General features: G+C 34.7%; 3 protein-coding genes across 3 annotated transcripts; 1 reads left to right on the top strand and 2 right to left on the bottom strand.

Moving 5' to 3' along the window:
- Positions 1-526: 526 nt before the first annotated feature.
- Positions 527-3835, bottom strand: LOC104095407 (zinc finger protein WIP2-like). Its single transcript, XM_009601548.4, has 2 exons — positions 3062-3835; positions 527-1179 (listed from the first exon to the last, which is right to left on the bottom strand). Exons 1-2 carry the CDS (start codon positions 3572-3574, stop codon positions 733-735), a joined length of 960 nt encoding a protein of 319 aa, XP_009599843.1. The 5' UTR covers positions 3575-3835; the 3' UTR covers positions 527-732.
- Positions 3836-12967: 9132 nt separating this feature from the next.
- LOC138905302 (uncharacterized) lies at positions 12968-13765 on the top strand. Its single transcript, XM_070193967.1, has 2 exons — positions 12968-13402; positions 13673-13765. The coding sequence occupies exons 1-2, from the start codon at positions 12968-12970 to the stop codon at positions 13763-13765; spliced, it is 528 nt and encodes a 175-aa protein (XP_070050068.1).
- Positions 13766-14580: 815 nt separating this feature from the next.
- Positions 14581-15096, bottom strand: LOC138904879 (uncharacterized). The gene is made up of 2 exons (XM_070193534.1): positions 14986-15096; positions 14581-14889 (listed from the first exon to the last, which is right to left on the bottom strand). Exons 1-2 carry the CDS (start codon positions 15094-15096, stop codon positions 14581-14583), a joined length of 420 nt encoding a protein of 139 aa, XP_070049635.1.
- Positions 15097-19007: the final 3911 nt, after the last annotated feature.

Genomic DNA, 19007 nt, shown 5'->3' with positions numbered 1-19007 from the left:
TATACTATTAGTATATTATAACATGATATAACAGGTTATTTATCTTATTTATTGGTGACTAATCTTTCTAATTATAATCAATTAAAATTTATGTTATCAGCATATAGAAGTTAAATTTGTCACTGACATTTAGTTTATTCTCAAAATTACTTTTCAAAAACCTTTGGAAACACTACCTCAAAACGGAATCGACACACCAATAGTTGAGGACTTGGGATATGAATCTTTCTTATTATAGTAAATCACAGACGTGATTTTCCCAATAGTTGATTTCTTGGAGATATGAAACAAATCTTTAACATATGTGCATGCAATTAACTATATCTAAAGTTCATAAGAAATATGGAACCAGAAGAGGAGATCCATTTTCTGGCTACTTTGCTGCTGCAGACCAAACCCTAATTAACATGATTTGACAAGACATTTTCTTGTGCCCCGAAACCTTGTCTTTACCTTAAAATTAAGAAAAAATGTTTCAGCAGAAACAACTGTAGCTTTGAGTAGAATATTAAGATAATTCACCCAATCTAGAAACACACATCTTATATTACATATCTAGAGAACAATCATTTACAGAAAATTCACTTCTCTTTTCCAAAACATGGAACAAATTTAAAGTGTATAAGAGTGAATTTGGAGCATAAACAAAGACAATTTAGCTCGTTTGAGGGCGAACGAAGAGAAACCAACTATGGAAATATTGAGTCTTTTAATCATGTCAGAGATTTTGCATCAAACTGGAGACGAAGATCCAACGTCTTGTTCGATCTCAGACGTTGATTCATCTTCTAATTCCTCAAGATTAGGTATCCCAACAGCGCCATGACCGCGTCCAAAGGACTTAATATGATCTTTCAGAGACCTCTTATGCTTAAAATCAGAGCCACAAATGCAATACCAAATCTTGCCACAATTCTTCTCATGGGTTCTCCAATCACCTTTCACAGCAAATGGTTTCCCACATTTCCTACACATAAATGGCTTGACTCCATGTTTCCTCTTGTAATGTGTTTGAAGGGTTCTAAAGTCTTTTAATGGCCTTGCTCTTGGGTGATCAATGTTGTGCTTGCAACCTGGTGCACAGCAGTAACAAGGCAGCCTTAGCATTGCACTTGGCTGTGTCCCTCTTAAGGATTCTGGCCCTTTTCTGTATTGGGATCCATGTCCCCACATATGCATCTAACATGATCAAGAAAACTATAATTAGAGATGAATAAACTGGTATATATGGATTTAAGTTGCATACATCGATAATAAACATGTTAGTTAGTACTATTTTTATCAGGTTATCAATTAATGTTTACCAACAATTACATTATAAGTAACTTGATTATGTGAATAATTGTATACTATTAGTGCATAGAAACTAAACTCAACAATATAGGCAAATGGATTGCAATATATATATTGGAGAACTTTTAATAATTATGAAGAACATTTCATACATTTATCTCGAAGAGCCAAAAAGAAGAAATTATGATTGTATGAATCGTATATCTACGATTCTCTCTGTCCCAATTTATATGGTGGAGCTCAGATTTCGAAAGTCAAACTTTTTAATTTTGACCGTTAATTCAAACATAAAATTTGTAAGTTTTTTGAAATAAAATTTATATATTTAAAAACTACTTTAAAAATACAATAATTAATAATTCAAATTATCTAAAAGACATATGAAAAATAGTGATCAAAGAAAAATTCATTTGACTCTCGAAATGCGAACTTTATCACATAAATTGAGACCGATGGAGTAGAATATCTATTTGAGAGTTTTAGACGAACAGTCATGTCGAAGCATTTACATAAAAGTAATAAAGAGTTGAATAACATTCAGAGAGGCAAAGTAGGATTAATTCCACTAAGAATATCAAAGGATATGCATAGAGAAAGATGATGATTAAATCTGCAAGTAAACCATGGCTTAATTATGGTGCTTTTTGAAACACTTGGCTGAGTAAATAAGCTAAGGAGTAAGAAATTCAAATTTGCTAAAACTTGAAGGACCAAAAGGACAAAGAAAGTTTTTGAACAACAGTTATCTTCAAGTTGGAGCATGACAAATAGTTAAAAAGGGTTTCATTCAATGGTATGTGGTGACATTTGAAAAAGCAACTTGACCAACAGTCATCTTCTGCAACAAAATAGTGAGTTCTCAGAAGTAGCATTAATGCAGAGAAATGAATGAATGATGTTTTACTGAATTTGAAGGGATGAAAATCAACTCTGTCCGGATTCTCCTGAGGAGACCTGAACTAGTGATGAAATACTGGAAATCTTGTCAGTTTTTACACTGCCAAATTTGTCAGTTCCCGTTTGACCACATTCACCTGGTTGCAGAAGTTTAGCACTAAATAGTTTGAATATAATACCCCTACCCAAACACGAAACAGGAAAAGAAAAAAAAAGGAAAAGGAGAAATATATTTTATTAGAAAAACTGCTCTAGTATCAACCATTAAAATGTAACCAAATCTGGTGGCCAAAACCCTCATTTCATGCATAAATGAAGTGAGGTGTAAAACAAAAATATAAACCACAAATAAATAAGAAATAGAGTTAAAAAAACTATAATTATATTGATGAATTAGTCATAAAAAATATACATTGAAGAACAGGCCAGGTGGACCGTTTTGAAGACAGAGGACCTTAAAGAAACCCAGAAAGAAAAAGAATCTAGGTTGAAGCTAAAAACATGAAGAATCAAGCTTCTGAACTCTTCAATATAAGCATTTTACGACACAATTGTAAAGGAAACAAAAGAGAACACAAAATTTCAGACCTCAACTTGTAATTCATTCATATAAACTGAATTACCAAAAAGATACTTTAAATAAACTTGATGGAGAAAACAACGATTGGATAGGTCTGTACTGACATAAGTTCAACTGAACCCACTATTTTAGATATACAACATATAAACACATTTTAAAAAATCACTAAATTTCAACAAACATCAAATTCTGGAACACATAATTTTTAAAATACAATGACTATAGTGTAAAAAAAAACCGTAAAAGTCAAATCATCAATTTAAATTCTGAATCGATATCCATAATACATACCTGAAGGTTGTTGTATCTGTTAAAAGTCTTGTAACAAAGATGGCATGAGAACTGTGTTGGACCAATGAGAATCTGAGAAGGGGTAGGGATCCAATACTGACCCTTATTTAGTTTGCTCAAAGGGACATCAAATTCTTTATTTCCCCCAACACTTTCAGATGAAAATGAAACCCTTGAGGAAGTCAAATCAGAGCTAGGGCTAATTGGGAGCCCTATATGTAAAGAAACACTCACATTTTCATTATTATTATTATCTTCCTCAGCTATACTACTAGTAGTACTCTCATAAGAATACTTAGTAGTATTAGTCTTGTCCAATTTATCAACATTTTTGAGAAGGGGAAGAGCTTCTTTTAATGGTGGTGAAGGAGGAGGAGCAAGAGAAACTTCTTCTTGGAAATTCATGTTGTTGTTTGAATTATTGTAGCAAAAGTTGGGAGAAGAAAGATATTGTTGATGGAGAGGAAGGAAGTTGAACCATCCTGTGAAGAAATTATAGTAGGGTTCTGTCATACTGAAAATAAGTTTCAGTTTCAATCTGTTAGAAAATTTTCTGGGAGTTCTATTGTTCAGAGACTCTCACTATTTTTGTCTAACAGCTATCTTTAGGGTTTATGTGTTTAGGGGTGTGTGTGTATATATATATACACATAAGAGTCTATAGATATGATGGGGAAATGGAGGATGGGTGAAGGGAAGAAGAAAGAAAAGGTTAAGGGAAGGGGTTGAAGGATATTGGAAGGAGGTTCACTAGCTACTTCATGTGACAGTGAAATGAAAGGAACCAGTAATACAGTGCTATGATATATTACCTTCCTTTTTATTTTTAATTTACGTGATACTATTTCACTAGGCGAATTTTAAGAAAGAAACGAAAACTTTTTAAATTTGTGGTCTTAACCAATCATACTTTCTCCAATCCATGATAAGTGATTTTTTGGCCTTTTTTGTAATCCAAAATAAGTGATTTTTTCAGATTTCAAGAATAAATTAATTATTTTTTTTCTACATTGCCCTTGGAGTAAATAATGTTGGAGTATGTGTTAGGGTGTTTATGTGAAGAGATAGTAAAGGTTAATATGATCAATTTCATTGCTAATTAATGTTAAAAAGTAGATTTCTTAATCTGTGTGAAAACATCCAAAAAAATTACTTATTGTGGACCGGAGGGAGTAATATTTATGTGACTATAATTATTTTGAAACTTATAGTATTAAATATGTTAGAGTATTTTTGTGGCTATAAAAACTTTTTATTAAGAGTAAAATTAAATTCTTTCCTTATTTAGAAGGAGGTCATTATTATTTTTAGAACGAACTAAAAAGAAACTAGATTAACATAAAATAAAATGGAGGAAATTTTTTTTTATTAGTCTGCCTCGAAAAGAACAGATTTTATATTTATAAAAAAATTTATTCTAATATTAATGATTTAAATTACAATCATATAAATATCTTGATATATTCGAGATCGCAAGTTTTAAAAATATTTTTGTTATATACGGTTACAACTTTTTTTTTCTTTTTAAAACTTCATGACTAGTGAAACGTGTGTCATATAAATGAAATAGAGAATATTATAACTTATTATTATAACGAGTGTGTGGATAATGAAGGAAATATTTTAGCAGCTTTAGGATTAAAGGCAGCGAACCAAATGTGGGTGAGGGGATAATAAAGGAAGTAAAAGCCAAAGGACAAAGTCAGAGACTACACATAGCAGGTTGTCTCCCTCAAGAATCATTGTGAAAATTCTTGCCATGTTGTACGTTGTTTTAGTGGTAGAATAAATTTACTCTCACTTCTTCTTTCTTTTATTAGCCTTTAAGTATTTTCAACAATCTCGAGCTTTTGCTTTGAACAATGTGTCTGCTGTTTTCTATGTGTGAACCCAAGGCACATTTAACTTACCACTTTTATATTCTTCTCACCGGTTTCCTTTCTTCCTTTTTAAAACCAAAATTACCTTCTCCACTACAAATTAAATAGAGTAAAATATAAAATTAACTGGTCAATAAAATTAATGATATTTATTAACCAAAAAGTATATAAAATATGTATATTAAATATATATATATATATATAACACATAAATATATTAAAAAATATACTATCAGCTATTATTTTTAGGAATAGCTCAAAATATACGTTTCTCTTTACCAACTCTAAGAAATACTAACTTCTGTTTGCTAAAAAAAAATTATTGAATAAGAGCACCAAGAAAATTTGGAAGGTGCGTGACTTGTTTCTTGAGTTCGTTACTAAGAAAATTTAGTAGAAAACTCTGATTTGACTGATTCTCATTCTTCTACTTATACCAATAAGACCTGACCGACGTCGAAATACAAAAGGAAAAGGACTAATTACCATGACTTTTTCTTTAGTTATATAAACTTCAAATTTATTTTCGGTTCCTGGGGTCCGAGGAGAGAAGAGGGTCAAGATCATGCATAAATGATATGATATCGATAGCTTCCAGAAAATATTATTGCTAAGCTACCTTAACATTATAAGTTCAAGATTACAATAAAGGTGAAAATGAAGTAATTCTTGTGCGGCATTTATTGTGGCTTATAGCCTGTTTGGCCAAGCCGGAGAAAAATCAACTTATTTTGAGAAGTGTTTTTTTCAAAAGTGCTTTTAAAAAAAGTACTTTTGGAGAAAACAAATTTGTGTTTGGCTAATCACTCTAAAAAGTATTTTTGAGCAAAAAATAAAATTTAAAAATACTTAATTCTTTTAATATAAGTTAAATATATTAAAAATTATTCAACAAATATAAAAGCATTCACCCCTAAAGTCACTATATATTAGAAAGTTATCCTAAAATTAATAAGAAATATTTATACATTAATATCCTAAGTATTAGGTTTAACGGTTATTTTTGTATATACTATATTTTGTTAAGGGTATTTTTGGTAAGAAAAAAAGTCAAAATTGCTTCTGCTTCTGCTTTTGAGAAGAAATTACTTTTTCTGCTTCTCAAAAATTATTTCTACTTCTTCCCAAAAATATTTTTTTTTCCCAAAAAAACTTAGCCAAACACCTCAAGTTAAGGAAAGAACGTGCTTTTGAGGAAAAAAAACACTTTTACATGCTATTAGTCTTACAAATCCAGATAGATTCAAATAGATTAGTCACATTGCTTACAAATCGAAACAATTCAATATCCTCCTAGTTTAAGAATTTTGTGTGACATTAATTATTGAAAAAAGGTAATTTCATCGCACTTTAATTAATTGATAGTGTTGAATAGGGGTGTACATGGATCGGATTAGTTCGGATTTTCTAATTACCAAATCAAACCAATTGTATCGGGTTATTAAATCTAAATACCAAACCAAACCAATAAAGTGGGATTTTTCGGGTTTTTCATTTATTTTTTTCCATAAAGTTTTCATAGCACAAAACGTAAAATTTGTGATCCAAATATTTCTTTAATCCTAGTAAGACATAACTATATAAGGTGTTTTTCAATAAAATAACATAAATATGAGATGAGTCGTGGCATTGTACTAAAATATTCAACAATAAAGATAATAAAATCACATAAAATAAGTATTACTAATAAGCCATAATGAAAACAAACATAATTTAAAATTATAACTAATAAGTACTATTATTTACATGACTAACCACTAAAAGAAAAATAAGTTATACATTTTATCTAAACCATGGAAAAAGTAAAAAATAGATATCCAACACTATTTTCATTCATAGTATAATTGTATTGAATGTCTTTTATTATCATTAGTATTGATTTGATTTTGGTTTAGGATTTATTTGAGTTAGTAATATTTATGGACTATAAAACTTATTGGAGCATCCAAAAATTATAAGCTCAAGATTGAAATAATACGTTAAAAGATAAAATTATGAAAAAACTTAAGAATATTTATAAACTACACTACCATAAATATTTTTATGTATTAAATATATTTAAAACTTTTATACATATAATGTCGGGTTTGTTTGGTTTCGGTTTGACTTTTTTTAGTTAAAATCAAATCAAACCAAATATGGTCGGGGTTTTTTTTTCCAACATCAAAACAAATCAAATCAAACTATAGCCGAATTTTTTTTCTCGATTTGACTCGAATTATCGGGTTGGTATGATTTGTCGGTTTCATTTGTACCCTTGTGTTCGAACTTACTTTGGACTTTTCTTGTTCCGTTGTTTTTACTAATCAAAGAAGCTACAGTATTCTCCAACTTCTAGGCTACCAACGCAAAAATGTATTGGATTTATTTTTTTAAATTAAGAAGTTTCTAGGGTGATCGTGGAGTGACACGTGGACTCAAGCTATAACGTTGAAAATAATAGATGCAAAAAAGCAAATCGAGCTTCTTCTTTTTCCATAAGCATTTCGTTGGCTGTATGATGTGATTTTAAACATAAACCATATATCCATCTCTGCTTTTTTATTGGCGAATTACTCATCTAGGAGATAACACCGTGGTGACGCGTGGAGCTCTTATAAAACACATGAAAATGAAAGGCAAAGTGTAGTATATATAGTAATAACTTCACAGAACTGCTTAGTGCTTACTCTATAGCCAGCAAGGAAAATGATAGCCATGATCAGAACACTATTCATTCCTACAGAAGATAGAGCATTGTGTGAGGAAAATGGAAAGGCCAAAAGGGGTGAAACGGGAATTGTTTGTCAATTCATTCCTCATTTTTCTTTGTTAATTATTTCTATTATTTTTTTTATTTCTCTTAAGAATATTGAGAAAGTTAAGTAAATTTGGTTATCAATAACCCGTCTTTTTCTAGATATTGACTTTGACCGAAAAATCAATTTTTGGTTAAACAAATTGGTTCCGTTGCCGGGAAACTAATAATCTATTCACTTTCCAAATTTTAATTTTTAACAACCAACTATGTCAACTGCTAACGAAAATAACCAGTTGAACCCACAAGGTGAAACTCCACCACTCCCTTCTCCAATGGGATCCCCTCAGCAATCCCGTGGAGGTTCACCTGAAAGGTCTACATCGCGCGCTGATGATCAACAAGGAGATGAACAAACTGTAGAGCAGGACTCTCTAGAGCAATTGATTGCAGAACACGTGAATAGTGCTCTACAAGCTTTTATTAGAGGATTGCCCAATGCGCCATAAACTCCTCCACCGGTCAATACAGCAACCCTAGAAGACCCACGCTCAAGACTTGGCAACTCTGGAAGTGGAGAAATTCCAAACGAATCTCGTGATTGAGGGTCAGGTACACCAAATAATTCTAATCTACAAAGTTTAGTACTAACTTTGCATAAACAAATCAAGGAGCAAAACGATCGCATAAAGCAAATACCTGGTGTGCCACCCGTGATCAAAGGGGTGGATATTGACAAGTATTCGCAACAGCCTTGGAAGCCAAGTACAGCGCCTTTGCCAATTCCTAAAAAGATTAAAATTCCTGATATTCCAAAATATGATGGAACGACTGACCCACGATATCACGTAACTGCATTCACAACTGGCATGAAAGGAAACGATTTAATCAAGTAAGAAATTGAATCGGTTTTGGTTAAGAAATTTGGTGAAACACTCACTAAAAGTGCATTAACATGGTATTCTCTTTTACCTGAAAACTCTATTGATTATTTTGCTGAGCTTGCAGATTCAATTATAAAAGCACATTCGGGAGCTCAAAATGTTGAAAAAGGGATGGAAGGCAACTTTAAGGTAAAACACGAGAATACATAATTACTCAGGGAATTCGTAGATAGATTCCATCGGGAGAGGATGATGCTACCTCGGGTACCTGATAATTGGGCTGCTATGGCATTCGCGAGTAATTAAAATAAGAAATGTTCAGAAGCCATGAGAAGACTGAAAGAGAGTTTGCAGGAATTCCCATTAACAACTTGGAACGATGTGTACAGCAGATACAACACAAAATTGTGGATAGAAGAAGATACGGTCGCACAACCAAGAACCGATGAAAAAGCAGGATCGAGACGTTCGAAATCAGGGGGAAAACAAAACACCGAAAAAAATGGGTACGAACCTTACATAGGACCTGCTGGGCGAGACCCTCGATCTAAACAAGAAAACACATGATTCGATTCAAGACCGACGAAAAAAGATACGAGTTCTTCATCTAGGTTCAGAAAGGAACGGGATGTACGAGGCAACGATTCTGGTACACACACAAGGGTAGGAGATTATAGCTTTAATATCAGCACCTTTGAGTTAGTAGTTGTTTTAAGAGGTATGGGAGATAAGGTACAATGGCCTAAAGAAATGAGATCAAATCCAAGCAAAAGGAATCCATATTTCTTGTGTGAGGTTCACAATGATCATGGCCATAAAACAGTAGATTGTAGACTACTGCAGGGAGAGGTCGAGCACTTGTTGAAGCAAGATTATCTAACTGACCTATTCAACGAGAAAGGAAAACAATCATATATATATAAAGAACAAACATGAACCCCCAAAACCTCCATCACCAAAAAGAATAGTTAATGTGATAACTGGGGGAGATGAGGTCAATGGTGTAACTTATACAGCTGCAAAAAAGACGTCAAAAGTCATGGTTAGCGAGTTCGCCAAGCCTTGGATAGAGACAGTATAATATTTGATGATGAATATGCGGACGACTTGATGATTCCTCACAACGATACTAATATAAAGCGAGTTTTGATTGATTCAGGTAGTTCGATAAACATCATTTTACTAAGGTGGTGAACGAAATGCAAGATATCAACAAGGTGATACCAAAGATACGATCCTTGGTCGGGTTTGATAATTCAAGTGTTATCACAAAAGGGGAAGTTTTGCTCACCACATTTGCAGAATGAGTTGTTAAGGATACAAAGTTCCAGGTAGTAGATGCGGACATGGCATATAATATAATTCTGGGAAGACCATGGATTCACAACATGGATGTCATCCCATCCACATTACATCGGGTTATCAAATTTCCTTCACATTGGGGAATCCGTCAAATCCGTAGAGATCAGCAAGCTTCAAGAAGTATCAACTCGGTGGTGGCTTCGAGCAAGGTAATCAATGATGTAGACGCAAAATAGCAACTACAGAACTCGGTTGAGGACATTGCTGCAAAAACCTCAACTGAAGGCATATCAGGACAAACTGATATTGATTCGAGACCTGATGTTATTCAAGATCCAGAAAAAAATAAAAATATTAAGATACCTGCTGAAGAACTCGAAGCTATATTGCTATTTACACGTTGGCCAGACAGAAAAAGTTTACATCGGAGCAAATTTAAGCCCAAAAATAAAAGGTAAGTTAATCGAATTTTTACAAGCTAACGTAGATTGCTTCGCTTGGTCGCATTTAGATATGACAGGTATACCACTGGAGGTAATGACTCACAAATTGAATGAGGACCCATCATACCCACCTATCAAGCAGAAGAAGAGGAAACAAGGATCCTTCAAAAAAAGATGAGGTACAAAAGCTTATAAAAATTGGTTAATTACGAGAAGTAAAGTACCCTAACTGGTTAGCTAATATCGTAGTAGTTCCTAAAAAGAATGAAAAATGACGAGTTTGTGTAGATTATACTGATCTAAATAAAGCTTGTCCAAAAGATTCATTTCCTCAAACACATATAGATCAACTAATCAATTCTACCGCAGGACGTGAACTTTTGAGTTTTTTAGATGCATATTCAGGATATAACCAAATAAAAATGGACAACCTAGATGAAGAAAAAACTTCATTTATCACAGACAGGGGGACTTACTGTTATAAAGTCATGCCCTTGGGTTTAGAAATTGCTGGAGCCACGTATCAAAGGTTGGTGACTAAAATATTTCAAGAGCACTTGGGAAAACCATGGAAGTCTACATTGATGATATGCTGGTAAAGTCGACACACGCGGGAGATCATTTTCAACACTTGTCAGACACTTTCGAGATTCTCAACAAATATAATATGAAGCTAAATCCAGAAAAATGTGCTTTTGGCATGGCTTTAGGTAAGTTTTTAGGCCTTCTCATTTCTAACAGGGGTATTGAAGTGAATCCTGCGCAGATCAAAGCTATCGAGGAAATACCAGAGATACTCATGAGGAAAAAAGAAGTGCAGAGATTAACAGGAAGAATAGCAGCCCTGGGGAGGTTTATATCAAAGTCATCAGAAAAGAGTTTTAAATTCTTTTCAGTATTGAAAAAGCAGAATCAGTTTGAATGGAATGATGAATGCCAACAAGCCCTCAAGGACCTAAAATTGTATCTGTCAAATCCGTCTTTGCTAGCCAAACCAAAAGACGGTGAAAGGCTTCTCATTTATCTTGTTATGTCAGAAGTAGCAGTAAGTGCGGTATTGGTACGAGAGGATAAAGGTAAGCAATCCCCAATGTATGATGTTAGTAAATATTTGTTAGATGCCGAGACACGGTATCCCCATTTGGAAAACTTGCTTCAGCGCTAATCATGGCATCTAGGAAGGTAAGACCTTATTTCCAATGTCATCCTATTTTTGTAATAATTGCTTTCCCCCTGAGGAATATATTGCATAAACAGGAGTTACCGGTAGGTTAGCTAAATGGGCAATAGAATTGAGTGAGTATGATATCATATATCAGCCCAGAACTGCAATAAAATCGCTGGTTTTGGCAGATTTTGTAGTGGATTTCAGGATGAATTTAGTTTATGAAGCAGAAAAGAACTACAGGTATTTACCGGATCTAATATGGGGACTTGAACTTTATTTACCGATGGTTCTTCAAACATTAAATGAGCGGGTTTAGGAATCGTACTAATTCCACCTTCACGGGAAGTCATAAGATAAGCAATAAAGTGTTATCCAATCACTAACAATGAGGCAGAGTACGAACCTGTGATTGCAGATTTGGAACTGGCACAAGAACTTGGTATAGAGAAGATTGTGATCAAAGGTGACTCACAGTTGGTGGTTAACCAGATCCAGGGGACTTACGTGGCAAGAAAAATGTGAATGCAACATTACCTGGAAAAGGTACGGGAATTACTTAGACAACTTCAGTCGTGGAAGGCCATACAGATACCTAGGGAAGAGAATGCAGAAGCAGATGCGTTGGCAAATCTCGCGTCTATCACGCATGTAACAAATGCAGAAAATGCTATCGTGATACATTTGTTTCATTCGGCACTTGACCAAGACAAGAGCGGGGTAAATTTTAATAATCTAACTTGGGATTGGAGGAACGAATTTGTGAACTTTTTGTAGTATGGAATCTTGCCCGAGGACAAGAAGAAGTCACAATTGCTTCGCCAAAAAGCCTCCCGGAATTGCTTAATTCGTGGAAATCTATATCGAAATATGTTTGGCGGACCTTTAGCACGGTGCCCCAGCCCATCGCAAACGGAGTATGTGATGAGGGAAGTACATGAGGGGCACTGCGACAATCACCGGGGGAAGATCATTAGTAAAGACATTAATAAGAGCAGGGTATTGTTGGCAAACAATGGAAGAAGATGCAGAAATCTTTGTAGCCAAGTGCGATAAATGTCATCAATATGCCAATAACATGCACCGCCCAACAGAACTGTTACATTCAGTTATTTCACCATGGCCTTTCATGAAGTGGGGAATGGATATTGTAGGCCCGTTACCTCAAGCTAAGGGAAAGGTACGGTTTTTATTAGTTTTAACATATTATTTTTTAAAATGAGTAGAAGCGGATGCATTCAAACAGGTGCGAGAAAAAGAAGTCAGGGATTTTGTTTGGAGAAATATTATTTGTCAATTTGGAGTTCCAAAAGGAAATCGTATGTGACAATGGACCGCAGTTCATAGGTACTAAAATCACAGAATTCTTTCAAAGTTGGGAGATCAAACGGATTACGTCCGCATCTTACCACCCTGCAGCTAATGGACAAGTTGAGTCGACAAATAAAGTTATCATTAATAAATTGAAGAAGAGATTAGAAGAATCAAAAGGCAAATGGCCAGAACTGTTACTGGGGTGTTGTGGGCCTATCGAACAACAGTAAAAACAAGTACGGGTGAGACTCCATTTTCGCTTGTTTATGGTGCAGAAGATTTAATTCCGGTAGAGATAAGTGAACCAAGTACGAGATACACACATCTTACTGAGGAAGCAAATAAGGAGGAGATGCGAGTAAATCTGGATCTATTAGAAGAAAGGAGAGAAGCAGCATTAACTCGAATAGCGGCTCAAAAACAAATGATTGAGCGATATTACAACAGGAAAGCTAATTTGAGATGCTTCAAGATTGGGGACTTCGTCCTCAAAAAGGTGTTTCGATCGACAAAGGCGGCCAACGCGGGAAAGTTGAGTCCAAATTGGGAAGGCCCTTATAGGGTTCGAGGTATCGCTGAAAAGGGAGCATACAAGTTGGAAACCATGGATGGCAAGGTACTATCATCAAACTAGAATGCAGTTCACTTGAAGAAGTACAACTTCTAGACGAGGAAAGTACCCATGGTCAGGTATCACGCAATTCAATTTTGTTTTATTCTTTTAAATTTTACTAACCATTTTAGATGATAGGCAAAAGACTGGCCCGTACCAAATGATGATATTAGACTTGAAAGGCACATGAAATACTGAAATATTTCCGGTCTAGGTTATGCAGTCATCATCTAAATAAATATCTATGAGTCACGTTCGTATTTTCCTTTTCAGGGAATGGACCAAAAGGAAGGAGTAATCCAGTGTTCGAGATTTCATACTTCAAGGCTCCAACACTTGGGGGACTATGCATATAGAAGAAAGTAAAAGTCGCGAAAATACATACTTCAGTTTAGCCTAAATCAAAAACCTTGAAGAAACAAACCTCTTGAATTTTTCAAAAGAGTGTGAACTCGTGAAAAGGATGTAAGATATTACATGTTCCTACGAGTTTTAGGTTAAGGACAAAATCTTGTCACCGGATAATAGACCCAATTTTGTATTTTTAAATCTGCTACAATAAAAGCAATTATGAAAGTGTTGTACCAGTATCGTGAAAATAATGTACGAAATTTATTTGAAAGTTCAAAACATAAAACTTTCTCAAATTAGTTCTTTTTTCATGTCTACATCATGTTTCATATATTTGCACCAATATGAAGATGAGACGTCATCTTCATCAGTGTCTAACATAAAAGGGCCCTCTTTTATAAAAACTTGTGTTTATCAAAGTCATGGATTGTTAAGGCATTTTTAAATGCAAGAAAAAGCTCAAACATCAAAAAATCAAAGAGCATAATATGTGGCAAAAGCAACCAAAACGTTTATAAAAACAAAAAGATGCCAATTTGTCATTAAATTCCAAAATTAAGCTAAGGGAAAAAATAACATACGGAAGTCCCAAATAAAAGATGACAAAAAACAGAGGAAAGGAGAAAACTAAGGAGCACCATCAATGAGAGTATCATCAACGGGAGAAGAAGGATTAACTTGAGCAGAAGAGGCATGAACATCAGCTCTACAAGTCCATTCCCATCACCCTTAGAACCTTCATCTTAGGGTGAGAAAAAGCTTTGACATTGTTGAGTTTTATCGATTGCTTCTTTAGCCTTAGCAATCTCAACATTAAGTTCAAAACCCTCCTAGTTGTCTTCAATTAGAGTCTCGAAGCGAGTGTTCAAAAAGGCCCAGCTCACATCTAACGATAGCTTATCCTCGAGAGCCTCATAATCCTTCTCCCACTGATCAACCTCAGCTCTCAGCTCTTCTTTTTCTGCTTCTGAGGCATCAAATGATGTCTTCAAAGGAGCAAAATAACTTTCCAAGAATTGAATTTTATCTGCAGAGGCGCGGAGATCTTCCTGAGCTTGGGTAAGCGTCTGAACCAATTCTCTCGCGTAAACCTCTTTTTGATTAAGGAGTTCTTTCAAACTCCTTATCTCTTTGGTTGCCTTGGAAAGTTGTTCAGCAAAAGAGGATTCCAGTATATCCTTGTCCTTCCCAACTTAACTGGAAGAGGCTTTTTCAATCGCTAACTCGGCAGAAACCATCCTCATTTGACGCTCCAAAGCATTCTTCTCTTCTGTAAGAACTTCTTTTTTCAGCTGAAGATCTTCGAATTGTTCCATCCAATTGTCAGCCTCGCTGCGCAATTTCATAACTTGCTGGTCCGCTTGAGAAACATTTTCATAAGCTTGGTATCAATAAAATTAATCTGCAAAAAGGTAAAGGAGGAAGAAAGAAGAACAGAAATATAAGCTTGTACCTTCAAAGAAGAATGAACAATGTCATTCATTAAAGTCAGTGAGTTGTGGCTTTCTAATTTCTTCTTCTCCACGGGGCCAATCAGTGGCTTCAACCACACGTCGACTTGACCACATTTCCTCAGTAAGTTCCCATCTTCAGGGACCTCAATTATGACTCTTTTCATCTCCCTCCTGTTGCTAGAAGGTTCGGCCTCTGTATGAGAAACAACCACGGGAGTAACAACTGGAGTAATGTTAGGCAAAGGCACTGAGGTGTTGATGGTAGATGAAGTTGGAAGGGACTCAAGAGGCAATTCTTCAGAGACAGGCCCAAAAGCTTTTTCACCCTCAAAGCCTTGAGTGAACAATCTATCAACGGAACTTGGTAGGGGATCAACAACATCTTCATCAGAAATCACTAAAGGAACATTCTCTGGATCATCTATAAGTCTGAAAGGAATTGCACTAGAGGGAAGGTCATGAGAGGGGGTGCCTCATCATCATAAACCACGCATATTCTGATGTTTTCCTTTCTCACCAAAGATCCTTCCTCTCTTTCTTCTTCATCATTAGAGCCACAGGCTTCGTCAGTTTTCCTTTTGGAGGAAGAAACACCCAGAATCCGTTCCTGAGCAAGACTCACGGAAAGTCTAGTTGATGGAACAGATGCGGGACTAATACAACGAATAGCAAATCCTAACAAAAAGGAAGGGAAGGATAGGAAATTCTTGTATAAGCAAGTAAATGGAAAAGAAGAACTATGAAGGTAAAACGTATCGTGTGTCTTCACTTTTCAACAAAATTTTTGAGAAAGGAATTTCCAAGATCTTTTATCCATAGGGGCAGCAGTTAACATCTTTTCTACCCAAGCACAAAAGTCAGGAATCTCATCAAAGACTTCCATGGTTGCTGCAAAATGGGTACGTGATTATATGAAATTATGCAAGATATATAGAAAAAGAAAAAGAAAAAGAAAACTTACGAGCAAAATTCTATTTTTCTGGGAACGACATATTTTCTTTACCCACTAATCCACTAGTGGTAGCAGCAATGAAACGGGCATACCAGCCACGGTCTCGATCAACTTCAGGGCTAACCAACACTCTCTTACTTTTAGCCACGATAGAAAAGACCCCTTTCACGAAACAACTTGGGGGGGTAAAGGTGAAGCAAGTGCCGAAAGGTAAAAGTGACAGAAATCAGATAAAACAAATAAAGAAGGCATGATATAGTCCTCCATACCATAGGGCTAATCTGGCAAACACACACGTTGAAGTAACGACAAAACTCAATGATTACTATATCAATAGGAGGCTTAAATCCTAAATTAAAAGGGTAGGTATAAACAAAAGAGTAACCGGCATGATAAGAGGTTATTCTCTTATTGGCACCAGGGACTAAAACTGAGAAATTCGGTTTCCAATGGCACTCTTGTCGAACCAAGGAAAGAAGACCGGTAGTGATTAAACTCGGGAAAAGTTCAGCAGAGTTGAGAGACGTTATAGAAGAAACTTGATTTCTCAGGGTTTCATGATCAGTTACAAAAGAAAATTCTTGGGAAATAAGTTCTGCAATTGTAGGTTCACGCACAGGTTCATTTAATTCCTTATTCCTAGAAGAAGATCTGGGGGTTAAAGGAGCCCTAGGTTTAGAAGAATATGGCCTAGCAGAACTACTTTGAGAAGAGGAACCACTGTTAGATAGTGAACTAAGGCTACGAAGTCTACCACCTCTCCTACTTCTATTAGGGGCAGCAGAAGGATCAAGTTCATCAACAATCACAACTTTACGAGGATTTGGCATTGTCGAAGACATGATTATCTAAGAAAATACAGAGGAAAGGATGCAGAAATACAAAGAAAGAGTAATGTAATGGATGCTGAAGAAGGAAGACTCCAAGAAATCAAAAAAAAATGAAATATTTATAAGAAGATACGACCATCGTTAAAATTGGTCATTATGAAGCGTCTTAATTGAACCATCACTTCAAGACTAGAACAGCCGTGCAGAAAGAAACCTAAAAGGCATTAAGAAACTGCAGAACCAATCGTAAGAAGCCATATGGCGTGGGCATTAAATAGATGTAACAAGCGACACATCAATTCTGAAAAAGACATGATGATACTCGAGAAGCGACGGCAAGGAATTCCCGCCATAAAAACTTATCACTTTCCGAATATTCAATTGAGAATATTCAGAAAGTGGGAGTACTATCTGTATTGGTAGAAAAAGTCATGACATGCGGAACGACATTAAGCTGACGAGGCATGACGCGTGGAGCGTCGATATAGCGACAAATGGCATTCTTAATTAACTGAACTAAGAATGCGTGAAAGCTACGAGAGAAACACCCACGGGGTAGCATAAGAGAAAAGAACCGAGCCTAACAGTTGTCAAAGAAAAAATAGGAACGGAATGAATGAAGACTGCAAAGAAGGGAAGATACATGAACCAGAGATAGATAAGGAACGAAAATCAGGGGCAGTTATAAGGAATCTTTAATCATAAATATGCCAGTTACAGTTATCTATAACAATCAATATAGTTAATGCCCTTAATTAGTCCAAATTAAGTATGCTAACCGTTACGATTGTATGCTCCTATATAAGGATGAGAATTCCATTTATAAGGACAGGTGACGATTATTACTGAAATTCATACTATAAATCTTTGCTTACTCTCCAAATTTTCAGCCTTGATTTTGGGAAGTGTTTGTCAATTCATTCCTCATTTTTCTTTATTAATTATTTTCATCATTTCTTTTATTTCTCTTAAGATTATTGAGAAAGTGAAGTAAAACTTGGTTATCAGTAATCCGTTCTTCTAGATATTGACTTTGATCGAAAAATCTATTTTTAGTTAAACACACACAAGGTACTTGAAGGGTGGTCTAAAGATGATTATAATGGTTAAAAAAATTGCGTGACATTAATTTCTTAGATAATATATCTGCACCGCGTAAATTGTCCAATAAGCATGTTTGGCCAAGCTTTTTTGGCCAAAATAATTATTCTTTTTAGTCAAAAGTATTTTTTTTCAAAGTTAAAGTGTTTGGCCAAACTTTTAAAAGGAAAAAAGTATTTTTGAGTTGAAGCAGAAATAATTTTTAAGAAGCAAAAAAATAGCTTCTTCCTAAAAGCACTTTTTTGAAAAACACTTTAAAACAAATACATTTAGAAATATTTTTTAAAAAATTGACCTAACACTAATTACGCTCAAAAGTACAAATCAAAGCTTATTTTAAAAAGCATTTCAAAGCTGAATTCTTTCAAAAGATGGACTGAAGTAGTTGCGAATGTGATGAATGTTATCTTTTAAGTTTGTGTGGTCTATTATTATCTGTCAGTAGAAATGGAGAGAGCAAAAGGGAAGAGGGACACAGACAATTTGGATCTTATATCTATATATATATATATATGTTGATCAGGTCACATGCGAGATACTGTAGTTGAATTTCATTTATTTTTTTCGTCGAGTTTTCAATATAACCAGTGAAGTTAAACTCCAGAGATATCTATACTTCTATCTGACAGGAGTGATCTCTTACCTGTAGTTATTTAAATTTCTATTTTAGGATATATACAACACTGAATTCATACCCTAATAAATAGTAGTTGACGCATTAAATCAAGTAAAATATTGTCCTATTGAAGCATTTGGGACAAATGAGTTTATAAAATGTCCTAAAAGAACAAGTTCTTGAACGGACTAGTTACTTGTCGACATTAATTAATAGGTCATTTGGTACACATAAAAGATTTGAAAAAATAAAATGTTGAAACTTGAAAATACCTAAAAATAAAGTTATTACCGTTTCAATTTGG

Source organism: Nicotiana tomentosiformis, chromosome 1 (assembly GCF_000390325.3).
Source record: "Nicotiana tomentosiformis chromosome 1, ASM39032v3, whole genome shotgun sequence".
Lineage (NCBI taxonomy): Eukaryota > Viridiplantae > Streptophyta > Magnoliopsida > Solanales > Solanaceae > Nicotiana > Nicotiana tomentosiformis.
This window is presented reverse-complemented; position numbering and strand designations above follow the sequence as displayed.

Excerpts from the sequence above, each read along its gene's own strand:
- LOC104095407 (XM_009601548.4), bottom strand. The coding sequence starts at position 3,574 with ATGACAGAACCCTACTATAATTTCTTCACAGGATGGTTCAACTTCCTT. Across the intron at positions 1,180-3,061 it reads ACAGATACAACAACCTTCAG|ATGCATATGTGGGGACATGG; the intron begins GTATGTATTATG and ends TGATCATGTTAG.
- LOC138905302 (XM_070193967.1), top strand. The coding sequence starts at position 12,968 with ATGGCCAGAACTGTTACTGGGGTGTTGTGGGCCTATCGAACAACAGTA. Across the intron at positions 13,403-13,672 it reads TGGAAACCATGGATGGCAAG|GGAATGGACCAAAAGGAAGG; the intron begins GTACTATCATCA and ends TTTCCTTTTCAG.
- LOC138904879 (XM_070193534.1), bottom strand. The coding sequence starts at position 15,096 with ATGAAATTGCGCAGCGAGGCTGACAATTGGATGGAACAATTCGAAGAT. Across the intron at positions 14,890-14,985 it reads TGGAGCGTCAAATGAGGATG|GCAACCAAAGAGATAAGGAG; the intron begins GTTTCTGCCGAG and ends CAACTTTCCAAG.